At 36.6% G+C, this 23,845-nt stretch overlaps 1 protein-coding gene, 2 long non-coding RNA genes and 1 pseudogene across 8 annotated transcripts; 2 read left to right on the forward strand and 2 right to left on the reverse strand.

The window, feature by feature from the left end:
• The first annotated feature begins 554 nt into the window (after nucleotides 1-554).
• Nucleotides 555-1,539, forward strand: LOC113332733 (dof zinc finger protein DOF1.2-like). The gene has a single exon (XM_026579243.1). It carries the CDS (start codon nucleotides 620-622, stop codon nucleotides 1,436-1,438), a length of 819 nt encoding a protein of 272 aa, XP_026435028.1. The 5' UTR covers nucleotides 555-619; the 3' UTR covers nucleotides 1,439-1,539.
• A 937-nt stretch (nucleotides 1,540-2,476) lies between these two features.
• Nucleotides 2,477-5,696, reverse strand: LOC113300271. Of its 6 annotated transcripts, none has more exons than XR_003335656.1 (5): nucleotides 5,336-5,696; nucleotides 5,216-5,233; nucleotides 3,945-4,689; nucleotides 3,176-3,342; nucleotides 2,477-2,819 (listed from the first exon to the last, which is right to left on the reverse strand). It is a non-coding gene; the product is annotated as an uncharacterized LOC113300271 (long non-coding RNA). The 6 variants fall into 6 exon arrangements; XR_003335651.1 differs by adding an exon at nucleotides 3,459-3,513 and having other exon boundaries at nucleotides 5,216-5,696; XR_003335663.1 differs by lacking the exon at nucleotides 5,216-5,233.
• Nucleotides 5,697-6,362: 666 nt separating this feature from the next.
• On the reverse strand, nucleotides 6,363-10,509 carry LOC113350645 (annotated as a pseudogene).
• Nucleotides 10,510-22,191: 11,682 nt separating this feature from the next.
• On the forward strand, nucleotides 22,192-23,795 carry LOC113300289. Its single transcript, XR_003335676.1, has 2 exons — nucleotides 22,192-22,369; nucleotides 22,479-23,795. It is a non-coding gene; the product is annotated as an uncharacterized LOC113300289 (long non-coding RNA).
• The last annotated feature ends 50 nt before the right edge of the window (nucleotides 23,796-23,845 follow it).

Genomic DNA, 23,845 nt, shown 5'->3' on the forward strand with positions numbered 1-23,845 from the left:
AAGTGTACGTGAATCTAACTTCATCCACACTCTCAAACCCTAACTCCATTGCGATCATAATCGTGCATGAAAGAGACGTAAGAGGAGGGAATAGTAAGGAACTAAGGATAACTCGGCACGTTACCCGTCTTAAGCAACATTTCAACATGCCTTGCTTCACTCACTCCATCAATTACGGTTGACCTCATTTCATCAGAATTGATTCGGAGAGGAGCTCATCTGAGTCCTTACGGGTCTAGAAGACCGACAGTGCATCAGAATAACCTATGAAATAAGTTGACCGGCCGGTCCGGCCCCCTATTTCTCGAGCTCAACGACGCGTCCTTACAATACTGCGTCGGCCTTGGAGCAAAAATCAACTTCAATCACTTCTCAGAATCTCAGTCAGTGAAAGAGTTGCCAGCAGTATGAAATCAAACAGCTGACTAGTAATAGTAAAATCATAACGACTTTCCTTGGATTAAACGGTTCTCAAACCGCCCACGCTTGATCCATGCATATTAGTACATTACCCACGCATTATAGATATCTCCTCACACCCTCCTCCATTTCTCACCACTCTCTCTCTCTCCCTCTACACTCTCCTTCTCTCTCTCCTCTTCCCACAACTGGTTTAGTTATGTTCACATCAGATGACTTTGAAGAAATGTTTCAGTGCCCTGATCAAAATTCAATGATGATCATCGAAAACAATAATCAAAAGTGGAATAAATCTCATCACGTCGAAATAGCACCAAATTGTCCAAGATGTGCGTCACCAAATACCAAATTTTGTTACTACAACAACTACAGTCTTTCACAACCTCGCTACTTTTGCAAAGGCTGTAAAAGGTATTGGACTAAAGGTGGCTCGCTACGTAATGTCCCCATTGGTGGTGGTTGTCGGAAAAATCGTAGAGCAAAATCTGTTCGGTACAGACCCAGTCGGGTCTTCATGGGTGGTTCACCTGACTGTGATGATCCCATTCAGAACACTGATGAAACTGTTACTCCTCCAGCTATTGATCTTGCGGCTGTCTTCTCTAACTTTTTAAATCCGGGGATAGTTACTGACGTAGCCGCATCTGCACCCGAACCTGAATTGTCAAGTGAGTTTGATCTTTCTTTTGATAAGTCTTCTTCAAACGATTCTACGATTCCTAACCAAGAATCACCACCAATAAATGATGATCAATTCCATCAACAGAATTACGGGTTTGAATGTGATTCAGATCCGACCCGAGAAATTTCTCAGTTTATAGGGGGTGTTAATGAAGTAGATGACAAGATAAGCGACATTAGCGGTTTGCTGTCGCTGCGAACTGATGAAGTTGATCAAGAGTTCTGGCCTGATGCTAGTGTTGTGAACGATTTTAGCTGGCAACCGTCACCACTACATGAGTTTGAACCTGTTTTCGATGATCAGTTTACATCGTACCCGAACCTTTTAAACTGGTGATTAGTGATTAGTGATTAGTGATTCAATTCCCTCAATTTGTGTGAAGAAAACATTGTTATGTAAACTTAGAATAATAACCATACTATACTTCTGTATTTTCATTCGTGTTGTCTATTTCGTTCATGCCCTTTGTGGGTGAAAAATTTATACTAATAATGGAAAAATTGTAGCTTTTGCATTGGATTGACGTAAACTTCATTCTTATTCTGTTTCTCCTTCACTTGTATCCACACTGTCTTACGGAACGGAACGGAATCACGTAAAAGGGAAATATGAGTTATTTTTTCAGCGTTGCACCAACTACAGATTTTTGATATTATGGTACAGTATGATTTATTTTAAGACTAGATTTTGTGCTCGTGCGACCGAAAAATCATCATTTGTTTCTTTTTACTTTTAACCATATTTTTAGTTTGTGTGACTTGGTTTTGCCTCACTCGTCGTGCATTTTTATTTGGTGTCGTGGGGGTTTGCCCCGCTCTGCCTCGTAGGATTTTATATTTGTTGTGGCTCGACTTTGCCTCGCTCCGTCCACATACATTTTTGATTTGGTGTGGCTCGGCTTCGCCTCGCCCCTCCCCGTCCCAATATGCTTAGGATTTCTGATTTGGTGTGGCTTGGCTTCGCCTCACCCCGTCCCAATGCATGCTTAGCTTTTTGGTGTGGTGTGGCTCGGTTTCGCCTCGTCCCGTCTCAACGCATGCTTGGCTCGGCTTCGCCTCGCCCCATACTCAGAATTAACCACCACCATTTTATTACAAATTAGCAAACTTAAAGTTTCATTATAACTTTTGGTGTATTTCAACTTGATATATCAGACAAAAAATAGGAAATCCTGGTGTTTTTATCAGCTAAATTTGAAAATAAAATAGAATTATTAGAACGCAGAGGTGATGGCAATGTTGTAGAGCCGACAAATTGGTGGGCGGCTTCAAGGTGATGCCGCAACGTTCCTTGGTTCGAGGAGCTTCAAGAAGAAGAATAAAAAATCACCAATCTATTAAACATATAAACTGTGCCCATACAACAAACATGAGCTAATAAATTTGCTACCAATCAAATATATTACATAGACATTTAAAACATTCCATACCCCGGATTAAACAGTGAAAAAATTAAATAGTTGCCACGAATTTTACAGTATTATGCAGAAAATTTACAAAGTAATCACGTTACAGGCAGAAAGAAGAAGCAACGGCTGCAGAAAATGAGAAAAACAGAATTGTAGAAAACATAGAGACGGCAAGACAGGAAAATGGAGAATGTGAAAATTATGATCAAAAAGAAAAAGTTAGAGCATCACTTAACCATTACGTCCTCAGTACCGTGTTTGAAGACCTCTCTCAGTACAGTCTTCACCAGCATTGCATTATTTAACACTCTGATACAACAAAAAATAAGAGATATTAGAATTTTTAAAATACTTTATTTTTTATTGTAATTCTATTTATGCTGTAAACAATCGTTCTTCTTACATTTCATAAGAAACTAACTGATAATTACCAGTAAACCTATTTTTCCTTTTTGAAACTAAAGAGTAAAGAAAGTAACCATTAAAAGCAAAGTGCAAGGTCTAGTACAGTAACATTTAGTTTAATGAATTCAAGAGTCAATGTGAATAAATTGGACAACATTTCTTGACAATTATCAAAATGAATAAAAAAATTGAGAAACCTATCATACAAAACACTCATTATTGTAAGACGTACAAAAATATAAATGAGTTTAATCACTTACCCTAATGGTTTCATCGTCAAGGCGCCCTTGAAACAGTTCACCCAAACCATTCCAACCATTATAAGATTGATCCCTGTACAGATTGGTGTACTCATACCATGTTCCAGTTGAATATATAACTCATAATACTACCAATGTACTGAAATTACTAACTGGGTCTACATGGCCTGCATTGATTGAAAAAGGGTGTAAGATCCCGGTAGCCACCAGCATTATGATCATAGCTGCAATTTTGTTATTCATCTAAATCTTGTGAAGTGTTGTGGTTTCACATTCCCCATACCCAGAGGAGTAACAATGATAGGAATTAGTGGGTCTCCACAGAACATCATCACTATCTGTATATATATCCAAATATTTAATAAGACTCCAAAATTGCATTGGAAAAATGAAAACAAAAATAAAAAAAAAGTTTTGAAATCATATCGGTTTCTTGAAAAGGTTAGTACAAATTGATCCAAGTGTCATAAAATCCCAATATTAGCGAACCTGGGTAGAGAACTAACAGAAGGAAATGGAATAAGTGTTGGTAGTAAAAAACCCTAGGAAAGAACCAATAAACAGGCATAGAGATGAAAGTTAAGAACTAACCGACTCTCCAATTTAATTTCTAGCCAAGGAAAATGGAAATTCTAAGACATTCTAGAAGTTACATATTACAAAAATGAAACAACATCTCAATTGTCAACCTAAGTAAAAGAAATAAGAGCAACCACTGAACCATTGATTTGCATTATATAATATAAAAAACGAAGGGCTTCAGTAATACCTTTGTACCAACCCATGGAGACTGCTTTGCAATTTCTAAGAAAGGTGCAGGCAAAGGCTTTTGGCCATTGTAGCAATATTCGATTCCAATTGAATTCCAACTCGTAACAAAATTTATCACCTGAAACCACAGATAAAACTAATACATAGAATTATGTAAGAAGACGCGAACACGGTTTTGAGATTAAAGCAAGGTTATAAGGATATAACAGTAATAGAAACAATCAGTAGTAATATGGAATGAATGCTTAGCCGTTACTCAAAAAGGAAAGAATATAGTTCCATTATTGACGACAGACAAACTTTGTATGAATATGGATTACTAATCAAGTATCTGTAACAGGTAACATCTATACTTCACATGCATATGAACAATATTGGTTATCTTGGAAGCTTTTTCAAAACCGCCAACAATCATAATGATAGACAACCTATGAATTCAGGATGAACAGTGATTTGGGTAGAACTGTTGGATAGCTTACTGTGATTGATAAAATTTGAAAATTATTGGAGGCTCAATAAATTAATTCCGAGTAGCAAATACAAGTACATACTTTACTAACATGCAAAGAGGAAGTTATTGTTCAGAAACATAAATCTTTTTCAGAAGCATCAATTAGTTTTGTAAATCATAGCTAAGATAAATCAAATTTCCGAATTTTTTTGACCAAATTAACTGGTCAACTGCAGCCATGACATCAGACATATAACTTCCAAATGTGTGGAGTGCTTTGTACACAACAATCCTACAAACAAACATAGAGTTCGACAGTTATGATAAGAACAAAAACATCACCTAGATCTTGAAAGTATAAATTGACTACATGGAACAAAAACATCCACAATTTTCAGGCATCTCCAATTAAGTAACTCATCTTCAAATCAAATGTTTCAAATCCCTAAAAAAATTAGAAGAAACCCTAAGAGCCAAAGTTTAAAGATCGAGAAAAACAATAATCATATGTATGGGAAAACAAATTGTTTTTGCTTCGAATCTGGGCACTGTGATTGGTATCAATCCATTAACAATGACATAAATCACTTTCAAGTAAAGAGTTGAGTTGAAAAAAAAACAGTAAAACTAAACACCAAAAATTGATTATAAACACCTTGAAGATTAATCCAACCTCTCTGCAACTATTTATCTAAGTATCCCTAATAAAAAAGTGAACCCTAATGACATCTAGCAAAATAGAGATGATGATGACAACGAGACCCTAATCAACGAAACCCTATTTATCTATGTATACTTAGTGTTCACTGGAACATTACCTGATGTTGTTGATGATACTGGATATATGTGGGATTGCCAAATAATGGAAGAAGAAGAAGATGTGAGATTTTTCGCAGAGATTTTTCTATGAAAAATAGGAAAACAGAGAAACTTATTACCTACACATAAAAAAACCCAGTTGATCAAATTAATCAAATCGATCTTCTGTTAAACTTCTGGAAGAGAAGGAAGGTGGTGGAGAAGAGAGTCGTGGGTGGTGGGAAACAATATTAGGGTTATGAGAAAAAAGAAAAAAAAAGTCTCTCAGGATTTTCTTTCCGGGAAGATTGTTTTCTAATTTAAAAATTTCTTTATTTTGTTGGAAAAATTCTTGTTTTTCTCTCCTTCGAGGAAAAGTGAAACAGAGCAATTTTGTGAGTGGGTGACGGTCACCGTTTAACGTGGAGCCTAATGAGCTTAGGATTTTTAAGGAGTTAGAGATAGATCATTTGGTTATCCACCATGCTCTCAAGTCTCAATGTGTCAACCATATGACGGTTGCATAATTTTTTCACTTACTACTTCTTCATATAGGGTGCCATGACTGTTGGGCCAAATGTGGCGCAATCAAGCTGTTTACAAATTACAACTACCATTTGCAGTAGTTGGAATAAGCCAGGTAATTGCAAGTATGTAAGCATTATGCAGCATTCATCGCTCCCATTACATAGGCCTGTAGTTTTGTTACTCGCCATAAACCACATGTGGAGACGAGGATGATCTAACATCATCAGTATTTTGAGAGGATGAGCAAAATCAACATTTTTTTTATTATGTGAGCTCTATACGCAACATGGATGAAGCCTAGATCTAGCTAGCAGTGGCAGTGGCGGCCTTAACGCACTTTTTTGTAAGGCTAGAGCTGTGTACACTGTAAATGTAGCAACTAGCAAGTCAAGTTCCATGTAACTTGAAAATAAAGGTTCAGAACGTAAATGGGTGCGCAGAATAAGATTCAGAACCAGACACATAACATGCGTGGTGAGATTGTACAATAAATTACTAAAATAGCGTTCAGTGGAAGTTTTTTGCAAAGCGTTTAGTGAAAGTCAGAAAAAATGAATCAGAAGATCGGCCAATGGCCATTGAGAGTCTGAAACAAATAAAAATGGCGATAATAGGGTGCATTCAAAGCAAGGTTGTATCTTATGGATGAGGCAATCTTATCCAACCAAGTTTAGAGACGAAAAGAATGATTACAGACTTTACAGTGCAAACTCCAAATGATCACCAGTAATCCCCACAAGAACAAACCCCTTTCTCAAACCTATGAAACCTGTTAGCATCTCTAACTACGAAAACCACCTTCTTCAAAATCTTTGACAATACTTTAATAAACTCATGGCAATCCCCACAAACCCTCAAGTTCTTAAAAATTCTCATCACACCTCCTTTCTCCTCCAAGTCCCCTCCTAATAATAACCCTAGACCAATTGCCAACTTCTCACTGTGCATTCTCAAACTCTCTTCTTTTGACTCATCTTCTACATCATGCAACGAAAACCTCGCCCTGTAAACATAACCTGTTTCTTCTTTCATCCTTTTCTCCATCTCTTTCAACAGGTTGTGAATTTTCTCTGTGAGGGGGTGTCTGTCATCCCCTCCGTAAAAATAGTGTACTTCCTTGTCAATTTCAACCCAACTACACCCTGCTTCTTTCTTCAAACCCTTCCGTTTCATCAGTTCCCGAACTCTCTGACACTCCCTCCATTCCCCAGACTCAGCAAAAAGGTTCGACATCATCACATAATTTACTGGATTATTCTCATCTAATCTCAACAGAATCTCTCCAACTTCCTTTCCTAGTTCTAAGTCTTTATGAACTCGGCAAGCTCCTAACAGTGTCTGCCATATCCCTACATTTGGTTCAACTTCCATGTTGCTAATAAGATTCTTAGCTTCTTTCAACTTACCAGCTCTACCAAGAAGATCTACCATACAAGAGTAATGCTCTACTTTCGGTTTGATCCTATGGTCCCCACCACATAGCCTCGAGAAATACTTGCGACTTTCTTCTATGAGCCCAGCATGGCTACAAGCAGAAAGCACAGCTAAATAAGTTACCTCATCAGGATTGATATTCTCCAGCTGCATTTGTTCAAACAGTTGGATCACTTCTTTGCCATATCCATGTTTTCCACATCCAGTCATCATCACTGTCCAAGAAATCATGTTGGGTTCTGATATTTCACTAAAACGTCTTTTAGCTTCTTCTGCTAACCCACATTTAAGGTACATATCTACAATTGAATTTGCCACGGAAACATCTAAACCAGATGGAACCTTAATGGTATAAGAATGTACTTGTTTCCCTTGCTCCACAAGGGCTAAATCTGCAAAAACACCTATCATGCTCGAGAGAATGAAACCATCAACTTGAACATCTATTAACCTAGTCTGCCCAAATAATTCCATCGCATTGTGTGCATCTCCTGCTTGAGTGTAACCTGCTATCATCGTAGTCCAGCAAACTACATTCTTCTGCTCAATTTGATTAAAGACATATCTTGCTTCAGATAAACTTCTGCATTTAACATAGTAATCAACAAGAGCACAAGCTAGAATTGTCTGCCGCGAAATATCGAACCCCCTTCTCATCAGTGAGGCATGAATTTGCTGTCCCTCATGCATTGCCCCAACACCACCACAAGCCTTTAATGCACTCACAAAAGTAAAATTATCGGGGATTTCTCCTTCTTCTTGCATTCTCCGGAATAACTCCAGAGGTCTATAACTATGTCCGTCATGGGCGTATCCTGACAATATTGTGTTCCAACTAATGAGATTTATAGAAGGCAATTCATCGAACATTTGAGTTGCTTCATCTAATCTTCCACATTTTGAGTACATATCCATAATTGAATTTCCGACAACTGGTACAGACTCAAATCCTGTCTTCACACAGAGCGCATGTATCTGCATTCCAGTCTCACGAATACCCAGAATTCCACAAGCCTTTAGATTAGTTGAGAAAGTAAAATCATTAGGTTCAATTCCTGAGTAACCCATCTGAAAGAATAGAGACAATGAAGCTTTGGCATTGCCTTTTGCCAAGTACCCGGTCATAAGTGTCGTCCATGAGACTACATTTCTTACAGGCATTTCATCGAAAACTTTATGAGCTGTACTAGTTGCACCACACTTGCCATACATACCAACAAGATCATTGTTTATCATGAGATCAACTCCAAATCCCATCTTCAGAACAGCTGTGTGAATTTGACGTCCATGATCCAGTAAGGAATACTTGGAACAGTTCCGAAGGAGATCCGCAAATTTCTGCAGCTCAGCCATTTGCAAATGCAAAACTCAAGTACTTCTTGACTCACAAATCAGTAACCAAACTCACAGGAGTCTTAAGATAGAAGTAATTGAAACTGAGCAATTACTAGACCTCAAACCAGGTGACTATATGATACATGTTTGCAAAAGCTGTTAACATACAAGTAGCCCCAGTAGGGTATTTCGTTAACAAAACAATTACATAAATCAACTATTTTTATATTTTGATCAACTCCTCTCCTCTGGAAGCAACACACTAAAAGATACGAATTCTTAAGACATGATCAACCATTCAGCCTCTTCAAGAAACTATGCTGATAGAACTCATCAAAGGACAAACGATTTACTGCATATATGAATGGATGCCATCAGTTACCACTTAGATCATTTAAAAAATAACACAGATATAAAGATTCTAAAAGGCTAAACCTGGGTTTGGGCAGAGTAGCTTGGTACAGATCTCAATACAGTCTGGGTGCAATTCAGGAAGAACGAACTGAGAGAAGGGCAAATCTGAACACTTTTTGATGTTTTTTATCAGCTGAAGCAGAGAAAATTTGACACAACATATGTTAGAGCATATGGATTTCAAAGAGTGCCCTGAGTGAGAAGTAGGGAGGTTACCTGAACATTACTTCTACGACGAAAAGGTGGGTAGCCATTCAAAAGCTCAAAAAGAATAACGCCTACACTCCACATGTCAATCTGTATTCAAAACCTAGAGATTCAGTCTTCCATATTTTGAATAAATTTGCAATTCTCATATGTAGTACCTTTTCGTCGTATCTTTGAAACTGAAGAATCTCTGGAGCCATGTACAGTGGGGACCCACAGACTGTCTCAGCATTGTCTCCAGGATGAATGAATCTACTTTCCCCAAATATAAAGATCAGAAGTTGTTCAGTCTATGACCTACAAGATACGCTCAGCTTGGGCTTTAGTTATCATTTCTTGTATTAATACCTTGAGAGGCCAAAATCAGCAATCTTTATCACAGCATCAGCGTCAGTTGTCGATAGTAGAACATTCTGTCAACATAAGCATCTTGGTCAGATAATTCAAAGGAAGTCTAATTTCTAACTAGTCAGCAGTGCAAAATATTTATTTTGTACGCAATCCTTAAAATTATAACAAGCCTAAACCGCGATACAAAGGAATGCATCAAAAGATTAGTAAGATATGCAGGCAAAGAAGCGAGCAATCGTATTGATATCAGCAACGAAAACATCACTGTGCTTCAGTAAGCCATGTATGCACTTATTAATCTAAGGTCTACTTGTCCACCATACAAAAGCTGTTATGTTGTGATAATCTCTACCTCTGGTTTCAAATCACGATGAATGACATGGTGCGCATGCATTACTTTCAAACCAGCTCCTGCATCATACAAGACATCTATTGGACCGAATTGTAAAAGTGAAAGAACTAATAGGAAAACTATGCTTTAGATGCAAGTATGCCAAGGATAAACTATACCTAGTTGCTGTGTAAATCGCTTCACAACTTGCTCCCCGACTCTCCCATGTTGCTTTATATACGAAGCTAGATTTCCTCCAGAGCAGAACTCCAAGACCAAGAATACACAACCTTCTACCTGGGATAAAATAACAGCACCCATTTCATTCTTGTTCTTTGTGTCCATAAAACAAACACTTTAAGGTCATTGATTTGTTAAAAATGAAAAAAAAAAAACAAGCTTTAAGGTTTAAAGTAAAAAAAACCTGAATAACTTCAATAAGATGAATAATATTTGGGTGTTTAACACTTGATAAGAAGTTGAGTTCACAATCTAAACAATCCTTAAGATTTTTATTGAGTTTTGAGAGAAAAACTTGTTTCAGAATCACTTCTTCTCTACTGGTTGTATGCTCAGCTTTCCAAATATTGATAGAGATCCTTCAGAGACTTTTTCTCTCAACAAATATTTGCCGACCCTAATTTCATTTTCCATTGTTCATGCTCAAAACCTATGTGCGAGACAGAGCCTTTCCGGGATTTTCTTTAGGTAATGCGCAAACAAAACTTCACTTGATGTATTGTCGGGTGTACAAATCCAGTCTAAAATGGGAAACAGATTCGTTGGACTAAACTATAGAAACTTAGGAAGTAAGGGGACTAAACACTAAAATTGAGGATTGAACATAAAATGTACATGAAATTAAGGATTAATTCGTGATTTTAGCATTTTAGGGGAGGCTAGAGCCAGGTCTAGCGCACCTTTGATTCCGGCCCTCAACATAAACAAAAAAAAGTTGCTAAGCCTACTTTGCAGATCGTTTATATCGTCTCTTTTTTTTGCTCAGTAATAGTTAATGAATATATTATAAAAGGCTATAGCCATGAGCCAATTCAATATACACGTTTAGGAACGGTAAGTTATATCTAAATAAAGGTATATTTCATTTGTGTGTAACAAGCTAAGACCATCTAACGGTGGAGATTGATTGCTTTATTTTTAAGCAGACTTAACTTGAATCTTAAATCAGGAATTCACCAAACGGTGAATATTGAATGCTTTGTTACTAAGTTATCTTAGCTTTAATCGAAAGCAACCCTTATTTGAAAGACTATATAAGGGTGAAAAAGCGGGGGTCTAACAACCACACCCAATATTCTCTTAGCAATCTGTATGGACTAACTCCAATATATGTTAGAGCATTGCTCGGTCGAACTCGCATGCATTGCTATCTCAAGCATGTTTGTCAAGTTTAGTTGTCAAAACTATATGTCTTGATTTCTAGACTACTTATAGCTAAGTCTCGGTTTAGGACAGTTAGTGTAGTTGAGCTCCAGACTCCATGGCCATCATCTTACGAAGACGAAGAACTACTTAAGGAACCAGTGGAACTTCATCCGACTAAAAGTTATGTGGAGACTTGAACTTATCTATCACTTAAAAGTCTATTTACTCTATCTCCTACTTTTGAGACAAAGTCGTATAAGTATGATAGTTTTCATACATGCACATTTGTTATTTCGAGCCGAGTTTACTCGCCTATATTTTTCTCGAAATATGTGTTGGTAAGCTTTCGCTTTAACCACTTTTCATCTTTACCCATGACGAAAGTCATGATGACGTTTCAATCTTGAAAATAGCTTTGATGACGATAGTTGTGGATAACGACTGTTATAACATTATAGAAGAATGTTTCAATGATTGAAATGTAGAGTTGAGATTACGTAACCAACTAGGATATAAGCATATATAGTGTTTTCGCACATTAGTGTATAAATCCATGTGCCGGAAACCAAGTGTTTGCATATGTGTGCATACGGTATTTGTGAAGGAGACAGGTTGGGTACGCGTACCAGCGGAAGTTTTCGAACCGAAAATTTTTGCTGAGTTTGTAAGTTTGCAAACTGTTAAACCAGTCACCTTAGGTACGCATACCCGTACGCGTACCCACGGAAGTTTTCGACCGAAAATTTCTGTTGAGTTTCTAAACTCAAATCCGGTAGCTATGGTACACGTACCCGTACGCGTACCCAAGCTGGTTATATTTCTCAAATCGGAAGTTCATGAACTTAAACAATAAATCAATAAGGAATGCAATCTTTGCAAACCGTGGCTATATTGTTCATGAATTGATTCAAGTGATCAAACCGATTTTGTTTCAATTGTGTCTATTCATAAAGACCTAAGCAATTGAACAACTCTTCAACTAGTTCTTATGAGTCATTTGAACTAGTTATGTGAAGAAGATGAATACGGTTAATATAAAAGTGCTCATATGGCTAACCATTGGTTAACTATTTGTGAACCAACTAAGTGTACACGTTTAGGTATGGTTACTCAAACCTAAATAAAATACATTTTGTTTGTGTGTGACAAGCTAAGTTTCGATCTAACAGTTGAAAGATATTAGCTTGGTTAAATCAGGTTTTTCATCTAATGGTGAATATTGAATGCTTTGTTACCAAGGTAACTTGGATTGCAAACCCTGATTTGAAAACTATATAAAGGAGACATCTAGCAACTAGAAAAACTAATCCCCACACCTCCTGTGTGATACTAGTTGGTTTTTCTAGAGTCGATTCTCCTTTAACCTTAGGTTTCTTCTCGAGACCCTGTAGGTTAACGACTGAAAGACTTCATTGGGATTGTGAAGCCAGACGAAACTACTTCTCTTGTAGTTGAGTGATATGATATTGCCATTTTCTATCATACGAGTTCAATTGAATAATTGACTTGAGATTATATCTCCGATAGGGCAAGATAAAAATAAATCACAAACATCTTCGTCTCATCGTTTGTGATTCCGCAATATCTAGTTTCGCTACCATACGATTTAGATTATTGTGAGGTAAATGATAATTCTAGGTTGTTCTTCGGGAATATAAGTCCGATTATCAATTGGTTTCTGTTCACCTTGATTTTATCAAAAGACGAAACAAAACTCTTAGGTTTATTTGTGGGAGACGGATTTATCTATTATCGTAGACTTTTATGTATGATACAGATTTGTTTATTAAAGTCTTCGACTTTGGGTCGTAGCAACTCTTGGTTGTGGGTGAGATCATCTAAGGGAATCAAGTGCGTAGTATCCTGCTGGGATCAGAGACGTAAGGAGCGCAACTGTACCTTGAATCAGTATGATATTTATTAGGGTTCAGCTACAGTCCATACCGAAGTTAGTTTGTAGTAGGCTAGTATATGTAGCGGCTTAATACAGTGTGGTGTTTAACCTGGACTAGGTCCCGGGATTTTTCTGCATTTGCAGTTTCCTCGTTAAAAAAATTTCTGGTGTCTGTGTTATTTCTATTCCGCATTATATTTTTTTATATAATTGAAATATCACAGGTTGTGCATTAAGATCAATCAATTAGAATATCCAACCTTTGGTTGTTGATTTAAATTGATTGACACTTGGATATTGGTCTTTGGTACCATCCAAGTTTATCTCTCTAGTATTTGATAAAGACTCGCAGATTTCCATTTGCTTGAGTATAGATCAAATCGAGAGATTGAGATATTAACTTTTTGCTGATATACTTTTATCTAGATTGAGTCTGGCTGTCTAGTTGATTCTCTAGAAAGTATATTGGAGTTAGTACATACAGATTGCTAATCGAAATATTGGGTGAGGTTGTTAGACCCCCTCTTTTTCAATTGGTATCAGAGCAGGCAAACACGTTTAAGACCTCAAAAGTCTGTGTTTGTAGCGATCTGACTCTACGGATAGAACTACTATCTCTGATAAACGCGTCGCTAGAAATAAAAATTTGTTTCTAATAGGTCTATTAAAGAGAAAGATTATTCAATCTCTGGTATAGCGAACTTAGTATTCAAAAGAAACAGACTAACACGGACACGTGTTATCCTGATGAATCCAACTCTGTTATTCAAGAGGCAACAGATAGTGAGAGTAAACTAATTCTAAATCTTGTTAGAATTCAAGCTGATAGATTCAAACAGTTGAAAAAACACGTCAATGTCCTTCTTGGTGTAGTAAAAGACTGTAACTCATGTGAAAAGGCTTCTTATAAGGAAAATCCTGAAGTTCGATCAACTCGTATCTTACTTAAGGAAAAACTTGAAAAGGATGCTTTAGAAATTGAACATCTCTTGAGTAATCTCTTCATTCAAGGATGTTCAGAAAAGTCTGTTATACCATCTACTTCTATTCAAACTGAAAGAGCTCCAGTTTCAGAAGTAATTTCAGATTCTCTTCCCACTCAAGCTGGTGTGCAGGGGATTCACACATCAGTTGGAAGAAAGAAATCTCCAAACGATAGTGTTAGGTCTGCAATCTCTAATCACTCCCGTGATCAGGAAGTGTGTCTCTTTTGTGATTCAAAAGGACATATAGTGCAAAAGAGGAAACTCAAGTTGAAAAACAAATCGTTGGTTCAACTTCAACACACCTTAGATTTGATTCGTAAAGGTGCAACTGACATTCGTATGTTTAAACCAATTGGTTTTAGTACACATCATGTGTTTCTTACCAGGAAGGTCAACTCAATGAGTTCCTCAAATGCACAAAAGCATAATAGACCTTTTGACAAATATCTTCCAAGAAGAACTCTTGTTCTTTCTCCTATCAGAAATGGAGATGATAATAACCATGATGTGAATCATTTATCAAGTGAAGAATGCAGATATGAGCAGATGGATGACAACCTAAAATTGATTGTTGAGGGATATAAGGAAATCATCAACAAACTGTGTACTCCATCTAGACAACACTCTTCAGGTAAAAATCCTTAATATGTGTCATATTATGATGATAGTAAGTTTTATGATAATTTTTCACATCATAACAGCCTTCCTCCAAAGTGCATAAGGAAGAGATTTAACCAAAAACAATATTCATTTGATGAGTTAAAAGCTCATACTTGTGCTACTTAATCACAAGGTTGAAATCTCTCACACAAAAATCCTGGTTGAGAAATATGCTCAGGTATACTTGTTGGCAATGGTATTTTCGGTTTCTCAAGCTATTTTCTTATCGTCTTTAGCATGAGTATCTTTGCGAAAATGCTTGCACAAGTATTTGTTTTTACTGTGATCACTTTTGTTTTCGTTTTGGTTAAACTTTATGTTACTCTTGTACTCTAAAAATTGCTTCTCTTATGAGACATTTGTTTTTGAGTCTTTATGATTTCCTCTTGTGCAAAGAGTTTTCTACAAGGTCGTATGCAAACGACTCTTGTCATTCGTTTGGGTCGAGATTGATCTCGTACGGGCTACCCGTGTGTCTGGCACGAATCAATTAAGGAAACCCTAAAAACTCCTTCCCTAAGAGTCGATTCTCCTTTAACCTAGGTTTTTCCTAAAACTATTAATTATAGGTTAACGACTTAAAGACTTCATTGGGATTCTGAAGCCAGACCCAAATATTTTCTTTGTAGTTGCGTGTTCTGATCTTACTTTGTTCTATCGTATTGAGTACTATCTTCTCTAAGATTTGCTCGAGATTTAATCTCTGATAGGTAAGATAAAAAGTAGTCACAAACAACTTCTTCTCATGTTTTTGATTCCACAATATCTTGTTTCACTACCATACGATTAAGATTATTGTGAGGTGATTGATATTACTAGGCTTTTCTTCGGGAATATAAGTCTGGTGTATCAATTGGTTCCTGTTCACCTTGATTTATCAAAAGACGGAACAAAAAACTCGTAGGTATTTCTGTGGGAGACAGATTTATCTATTCAATAGACTTTCCTGTGTGAGACAGATTTGTTTATCAAGTCTTCGAATTTGGGTCGTAGTAACTCTTAGTTGTGGGTGAGATCATCTAAGTGAATCGAGTGCGCAGAATCCGGCGTGGTTCAAGAGGCGTAAGGAATGCGACTGTACCTTAATCAGTGTGAGATTGGTTATGGCTCAACTACATTCCAGTCCGAAGTTAACTTGTAGTAGGCTAGAGTCTGTAGCGGCTTAATACAGTGTGGTGTTCAAATCTGGACCAGCATCCGAAGTTTTTCTGCATTTGCGGTTTCCTCGTTAAAAAAAATTCTGGTGTATGTGTTATTTATTTTCCGCATTATATTTTTATGTAATTGAAATATCACAGGTTGTGCGTAGTTCAATCAATTGGTAAATCCAATCTTTGGTTGTTGATTGAAACTGATTGACGCTTGGATATTGGTCTTTGGTACCATCCAAGTTATTTCTCATATTAATCTGGCGCACAGATTTCTATCTGTTCGATTGCAGATTAATTTGAGAAATTGAGATATAACTCTTGGATGTATTTTCCTTGATTGACTATGACTGTCTAGTTGATTCTCTTGGAAATATATTGGAGTTAGTCCATACATATTTCCTAAACGAAATATTGGGTGTGGTTGTTAGACCCCCGCATATTCAATTGGTATCAGAGCATGCAAACACGTTTAAGACCTCATAAGTCTGTGTTTGTAGCAATCTGACTCTATGGATAGTAAATTCTTTATAAACGCTTCACCTGAATTAGATCTTCTAAACTCCGAGTGTGTTCTAGAAACCATCAATGAGGTTGAGTGCTTTGATCTAGAAAAATTCATAAAAAATCTTTGTCGAGAAAAACAACGATTGATAAGGAAAATTGATGGTCTTCATTGCGAAATCTATATCAAAAACTATGATCTTCGAGAACGTTTTGAAGAGCTAGTTATTCTCCAGAAGAAGTTGGATGAACAAATCCGGATCAATTCTGATCTTGTTGTAGATATTGCAAATTATAAGGATTTGAAGTCTGTCAAAGTCACTTCTATGGATATAAATAACTCCTTTAATTCTTCCATGAAGAATTGTCGAAAGTCAGGAGATAAGCAAGGTTTAGGCTTTGTGAAACCTGATGCGACTCAGAACCTCTCAGATGAGTTTGTTGATGTTGGTTCATGTATGTTTTGTGGTTATCATAATAATTTTCAACATACATGTATTGCCTTCAAGAAAAGTTTAAAAGTTTCTAGTGATCTTCACAAGAAAGTTGGGCAACTGTTTTCTTCCCTCAAAAGGTGTACAATTCTAACAAGAAAACCCAATCGGGTTAGTAGTGTTTGTATGAGAGATTTTGCCCTAAAATCAACATCACCCTTTTAATGGTTTCTTGATAGTGGATGTAGCCGACATATGACTGGAGATAGTTCTTGGTTTGTGAACTCAAACGACTTTGAAGGAGGACCAGTAACATTTGGAGATGGGAGTTATTGCTACATAAGCAAGAAGGGGACGATCAAACTGCCTGGGGTTCCTGAAATTCATGATGTAGTATACGTTAAAGGTATGACATCTAATCTTCTTTCTGTTAGTCAATTTTGTGATAAAGGCCATAAAGTTGTCTTCAATGCGAATGGATGTGACATTGTAGACAAAACTGGAAAATTAATTTTTTAGGGAATACGTGGTGAAAATAACTGTTATCTTTTAGATATTCAGTTTAGCAATAGTTGCAATTTGACTAAGGTGGAATCTACTCATCTTTGGCATGAATGTTTTGGTCACATCAATTGTCGCCTTCTAACTAAGATCATCAACAAAGAACTTGTTAAAGGTGTTCCCGAAATCACTGCCAAGATTGAGGGTGTCTGTGGTGCTTGTCAAAAGGGTAAACAAACGAAAGTTCCACATAAATCATCACGAGATATTCTCACTAAATATCCACTTGATTTAATTCATATGGATCTCTTCAGTCCTATTCAACAACCTACTATTGCTGGGAAGAAGTATGCTTTAGTTATGATAGATTATTACACCGGATTCATTTGGGTGGCTTTTTTAGCTCATAAGAATGAAACCCTTGATGCATTCAAGATTATTGTTAATAGAATCCAGAACGAACAAGGTCGCAAGCTAAAGAAAATTAGAAGTGACCATGAAACTGAATTCAAAGAACTAAGGTGTTTAAATTTTGTGACAAACTGGGGATTATTCAACAATACTCACCACCCATTAATCCACAAGCAAATGGAGTTGCAGAAAGGAAGAATATGAACATTCAGGAAATGCCAAGGGTAATGCTCCATAACAAAAACTTACCGTTTGAAGTTTTGGGGAGAAGCTATTTTCACAGCATGCTATTTGATCAATCGTGTCTACCTACGGTCAAGAATCTTAAATACTCCTTATGAGTTGTGGCACGGTAAGAACTCCAACCTACACTATCTCAAAGTGTTTGGAATTAAGTGATATATTCTGAAAGATCGAGAACAGAAAGGGAAATTTGATTCTAAAAGCGATGAAGGTATCTTTCTTGGCTATGCATCTGATAGTCGTGGTTTTCGAGTTTTTAATCTCAGAACCCAAGTTATGATAGAATCTGCAAACATCATCATCGATGATCTGAGCAATTTTCGCCATGATAGCTCTCCTACTGAATCGCCTCCAACTGAGACAATTGAGAAAGTCAAGGAAATTCCAGAATCATTAGAAGTTGTTCCAACAGTTGCTGATCCTGACATTTCTAGTTACGAGGAGAAAAGCCCTAACCAGGCTATTCCTGTTGAACAAGAACGTGCTCCTCCTCGGAACATCTAGGTTCAAAGGAATCATGATACTAACAGTACTATTGGAGGAAGCTAAGACGAGAGGAAAACTTCAAAATATTTGCAATTTTGGTTGTTATCTATCGCAAGTAGAAACAAAAAATATTGATGAAGCTCTTAGTGATCCCTTTTGGGTGAATGCAATGCATGAAGAGTTAAATCAGTTTCAAAGACAAGCTGTATGGGAGCTTGTACCTTGTCCCTCCAATATCAATATTATTGGTACCAAATGGATATTCAAGTACAAGTCTGATGAATATGGCAACATCAGAAACAAAGCCAGACTTGTCGCTCAGGGATATTCACAGATTGAACGTATCGATTTTGACGAAGCCTTTGCTCCTGTGGAATTCCTTGAGTCCATTCGTTTGTTATTACCTCATGCTTATTTTCTTAAGGTTAAGCTGTTTCAAATGGACATAAAATCCGCGTTCCTAAACGGAAATTTAAAGGAAGAGGTCTATGTCGCTCAACCTAAGGGATTTGAAAATCATGATTTCCCAGATCATGTCCTTAAGCTCAAGAAGGCATTATATGGGTTAAAACAAGCACCTCGTGCCTGGTTCGAGAAACTAACTACTTCTCTTCTTAGGAAAGGTTTTTCGAGAGGTGGAGCTGGTAAAACATTGTTTACCAAATGGAGTGGGAAGGATGTTGTCATTTCTCAAGTTTATGTAGATGATATCATCTATGGGTCAACATCTGAGAAACTTGCAAAATATTTTCAAGTATTTTGGTAAGGAGTTTGAAATGAACAATGTTGGTGAATTAAAATTCTTTTTAGGATTACATATTCAACAACATAAGGATGAAATTTACTTATCTCAAGAAAAAAATATGCTAAAGATCTTGTGAAAAGGTTTGGTCTTGATAAGTCAACTCCAAAACTAACTCCTATACCCACCACTGGTAAACTATATCGATATGAGAAAGGAGTAGGTGTGGATCAAAAGTTTTATTGATCTATCATTGGAAGCCTTTTATATCTAACAACTACTAGACCTAATATTGCTTTTAGCATTGGTTGTTGTGCTAGATTTCAGGCTAATCCAAAGGAGTCTCATCTTGCAGCTGCAAAAAGGATCATGCGATACATTCAATACACTATCGGGTATGGTCTCTCTTATACTTTTGATACTCACACTGATCATACTGCCTATTCGGATGCTGATTGGGAAGGATGTATTGAAGACATAAAGAGTACATCTGGAGGTTTCTACTATGTAGGATTGAATCTCGTGTCTTGGCATAATAAGAAACCAAATTCACAATCTCTCTCAACAAGTGAAGCAGAATACATTACTGCAGGATCATGTTGTACTCAACTTCTATGGATGAAACAAATGCTTTCTGATTATGGAATTAACACCAGAATAATGAAAATCTTTTGTGATAACTATAGCGTGATTCGTATCACTGATAATCCTGTTGATCACTCAAGAACTAAGAACATTGACATCATGTATCATTTTATTAGAGATCTCTATGAAAATGATATCATTAGTATGGAATTCGTTCCTTCTGAACAACAATTGGCTGATATTCTCACCAAACCTCTAGACACTACTACATTTCAACACTTAAGGCAGTCTATTAGTGTTGTTTTGGTTCATTAGATTTCTCGCTGTTGTATTGCCCCTGGATCTATCAATATCTTTTGGGCAATAAATTCTTAAAGTTTCATTGAAGTGTTGTTTCAATTCCTCATTTGTTTCTAGTTGTAGTTGTTTGTTTCTGTTTAGTATCAAAATGTCCAAAGAAATCCTTATTTTCTTGTGAAAGTAAGGTCGCTCTTGTTGTTCTTTCGGAAAGACATTTAAGGGGGAGAGTTCTTAATTGAAATTGTGCTTAATTGCCAAATATTTGTGGGGAGTGCGGCTGTGGAATATTGTAGGAATTATCTTGTATATTTATAAACTCCTTGATGAATACACTAAGTTTTGACTATGCGAAATCATCGAAACAAAGTTGATATGTTCTCTTTTAGTCATGAAGTATCTCTTTGAGAATTTCATTATGATCCCACTAGTTTTCGTACCTTTGCCAATTTCTATTGACAAAAAGGGGGAGAATTATTGTGTAGTTCACACTACAAATACATATGGTTTACAGATCATTATGTAAGGAGGAGTGGTTTTCATTGTGAGATGAAGTATTGACTAAGGGGGAGTGATACATATCACCTTAGTATTATTGTCAAAGTTGTGATACAACTGGACTTTGATGTTGTGTAATAATACTATGACACTGTATAACAATAAGAAAACAATCTTGTGGAATTATTGTTATGGCTACGGATCTTTAACAACTATGATGATGATTTGAACACGTTCAGAATCACTCGAGTACTTGGAAGTGACGAAGATTTCGAGTAATGTTGAAGAACCACGGAAATCAAGCATTTGAATGAGAAGCTACAAAGTTTATTTACTTTGTAATTCATATGTACTGATAGTTTTGTCACTAAAATTGACTTAAAGACTTAAAGACTTCATTGGGATTCTGAAGCCAGACCCAACTATTTTCTTTGTAGTTGCGTATTCTGATCTTACTTTGTTCTATCGTATTGAGTATTATCTTCTCTAAGATTTGCTCGAGATTTAATCTTCGATAGGTAAGATAAAAAGTAGTCACAAACATCTTCGTCTCATCGTTTGTGATTTCACAATATCTTGTTTCGCTACCTTACGATTAAGATTATTGTGAGGTGATTGATATTACTAGGTTGTTCTTCGGGAATATAAGTCCGGTGTATCAATTGGTTCCTATTCACCTTGATTTATCAAAACACGGAACAAAAAACTCGTAGGTATTTCCGTGGGAGACAGATTTATCTATTCAATAGACTTTTCTGTGTGAGACATATTTTTTTATCAAGTCTTCGACTGTGGGTCGTAGCAACTCTTAGTTGTGGGTGAGATCAGCTAAGAGAATCAAGTGCGCAGAATCCGGCGTGGTTTAAGAGGTGTAAGGAATGCGACTGTACCTTGATCAGTGTGAGATTGGTTAGAGATCAACTACATTCCAGTCCGAAGTTGACTTGTAGTAGGCTAGAGTCTGTAGCGGCTTAATACAGTGTGGTGTTCAAATCTGGACTAGGTCCCGGGGTTTTTCTGCATTTGCGGTTCCTCGTTAACAAATTTTATTGGTGTCTGTGTTATCTATTTTCCGCATTATATTTTTATATAATTGAAATATCACATGTTGTGCTTAGTTCTGATATTAATCCAGCTTACAAATTTCTATCTGTTCGATTGTAGATTGATTTGAGAAATTGAGATATAGCTCTTAGGTTTATTTTCCTTGATTGAGTCTGATTGTCTAGTTGATTTTCTTGGAAATACATTGGAGTTAGTCCATACAGATGTAAGGACCCTCAAGCTCGTCAACGCTATTAGACCAGTCATGAGACGACTAAGCTGTTATTGACTCGATTAGTTAGAGATGAATGTTAATTAATAGAAATTAATCTAACAACGATCTAGTTACGAAATTAGTATCACTAGATAGGCATCGAAAAGTTATGCGAGATAGATTACTCGAACGTGACAATCGGATACCGGACGAAGAAGATATTATCAGATTAATGAGAAGGGTAAAATAATTATTTTTTGCATCTAAACCGCATGGCTTCGCTTATCATTTATCCGGGTGCCTTTCTTGTTTTCATTGGCCTTATCAACCCAGATCGAGCAGATAAGCTCATTCTTTCTTTATTCTTCTCTTTTCTTTCTTCTTCTTCTGAGTATCTCTTCTTTTTCTCGCTGTTGATTTTGATCGCAGAGATTTAGCCTCTTCTGTTCGAGATTTTCTTGTAAACCTTGTTATCGTGATGAACTGAGGGAAGAGATGTTATTACTGAAGTTGAGTTAGTTTTGGAAAAGCAGAGATTTAGGTAAGTTAATTTAGGGTTTTGTGTTTATTGATTGTTCTTTATGAATCGTTTCGTTTTGATCGATTATAGAGTTGGTTTGTGTTTAATTGAAGTTTAAATGATTTTATAGGGTTTAATTTCAGTCTCTCAGTTAATTGAATTAGGGTTAGGACTTCTCAGAGGATTGAATTTGAGTTCAGTATGAGTGATGATTAAGATGAATATGATAGTGATTGAAGTTGATTTATTAATTAGGGTTTTGCTGAGAAGAAGAGTTATGTGTATGAGGTTAGGGTTTGAGTTTGAGATAATAGAAATTGAGAATTGAGATGAATTTGATAAAGATGTGTGAAGCTGGGATTGCTGGTGGTGTTTGGTTATTGAATACATGACTTGGTGGTGGTCTGGTTCAGATTTAAACAATAGGGTAGTTTCAAATGAAGCTGAGGCTGGTGGTGATATCACTGAAGTGCTAATTGTTGTGACTGAAGAATGATGGTGTTGAACAAGGTGAACTGAGGAATGGTGGTGTTATGGCAATAAGAGTTGTAATTCAGTTACATATGATGCATAAGGAAGAGCTTATATGGATTTGCAATTGGAAGAGTGGATGTTTGTATTATTACTGAATTGGTTATGCTGAGTTGGTTTAAATTGTAGTAATGATGATGTGGGTGGAGATATGCTGATGTGTAATATCTGGAATTGAGAATGGTAGCAACTCTTGGTTGATGATGTGATGATGTGATGAAGTGATGAAGATGAGTTTAATTCAGTCAGTGGAGGTTCAAATTGTAGATATTGCAGGTGTGGTGGTGTTGGTTGTTTGGTTGCACTGAATTGAAGTGTAGCTGCAGCTAAATGTAACTTTGCAGGAATTTGATACAACTTGGAGCTGAACTCTAAATGGTGGTGCTGAATTGAGATTGAGTTAAGTATAGAATGAATCTATGATGTACTTCAGATTAGAAGTGAACTACAAGGGGTTAATGGTGAATGCTATAAAGAACTGGTGGTGATGGATCTGAAGAATTATTAAACTTGTAAAGAAGAGAGTGAGTTGTAACTGGTGGAAGTTTAGAACTATAGGTGTTGGTGTTGTTTTAATGAGATGTTGCATGTGGATTTAGTAATATTATTAGTGCAATTGCAAGATGTAATGGCTCGGTTGGAGGTGTTGTATCTAGGTGCAGATGAAGTTGAATGTGCAAGTGAATTCTCAATGGGAAGAGGTTGTATTTGAAGCAAAAGGTTCTTGTTGTTGTGTTTCTTTTAAAGTTTAATTGGCAGGACAGTTGAGAAAAGGATGAAGGCAGTGTTAGAGATGATGTTGATGTAAACAGAATTGATTGAGATTCAAGAATAAGGAATAGGGTTGTATTTTGGTTAAGCTGTCGGGTTGTAATTGAAGTTAGAAATGCATTTTTGACTTAAAGTCTTGGCATGTTCTGTGTTGCATCTTGATTGTGCAATTGTATGTCTGGCCTGTGCAATGGC

This window comes from Papaver somniferum, chromosome 1, assembly GCF_003573695.1.
Source record: "Papaver somniferum cultivar HN1 chromosome 1, ASM357369v1, whole genome shotgun sequence".
In the NCBI taxonomy this organism is placed as follows: Eukaryota; Viridiplantae; Streptophyta; class Magnoliopsida; order Ranunculales; family Papaveraceae; genus Papaver; species Papaver somniferum.

Coding starts and splice junctions, on each gene's coding strand:
- LOC113332733 (XM_026579243.1), top strand. CDS start 620: ATGTTCACATCAGATGACTTTGAAGAAATGTTTCAGTGCCCTGATCAA.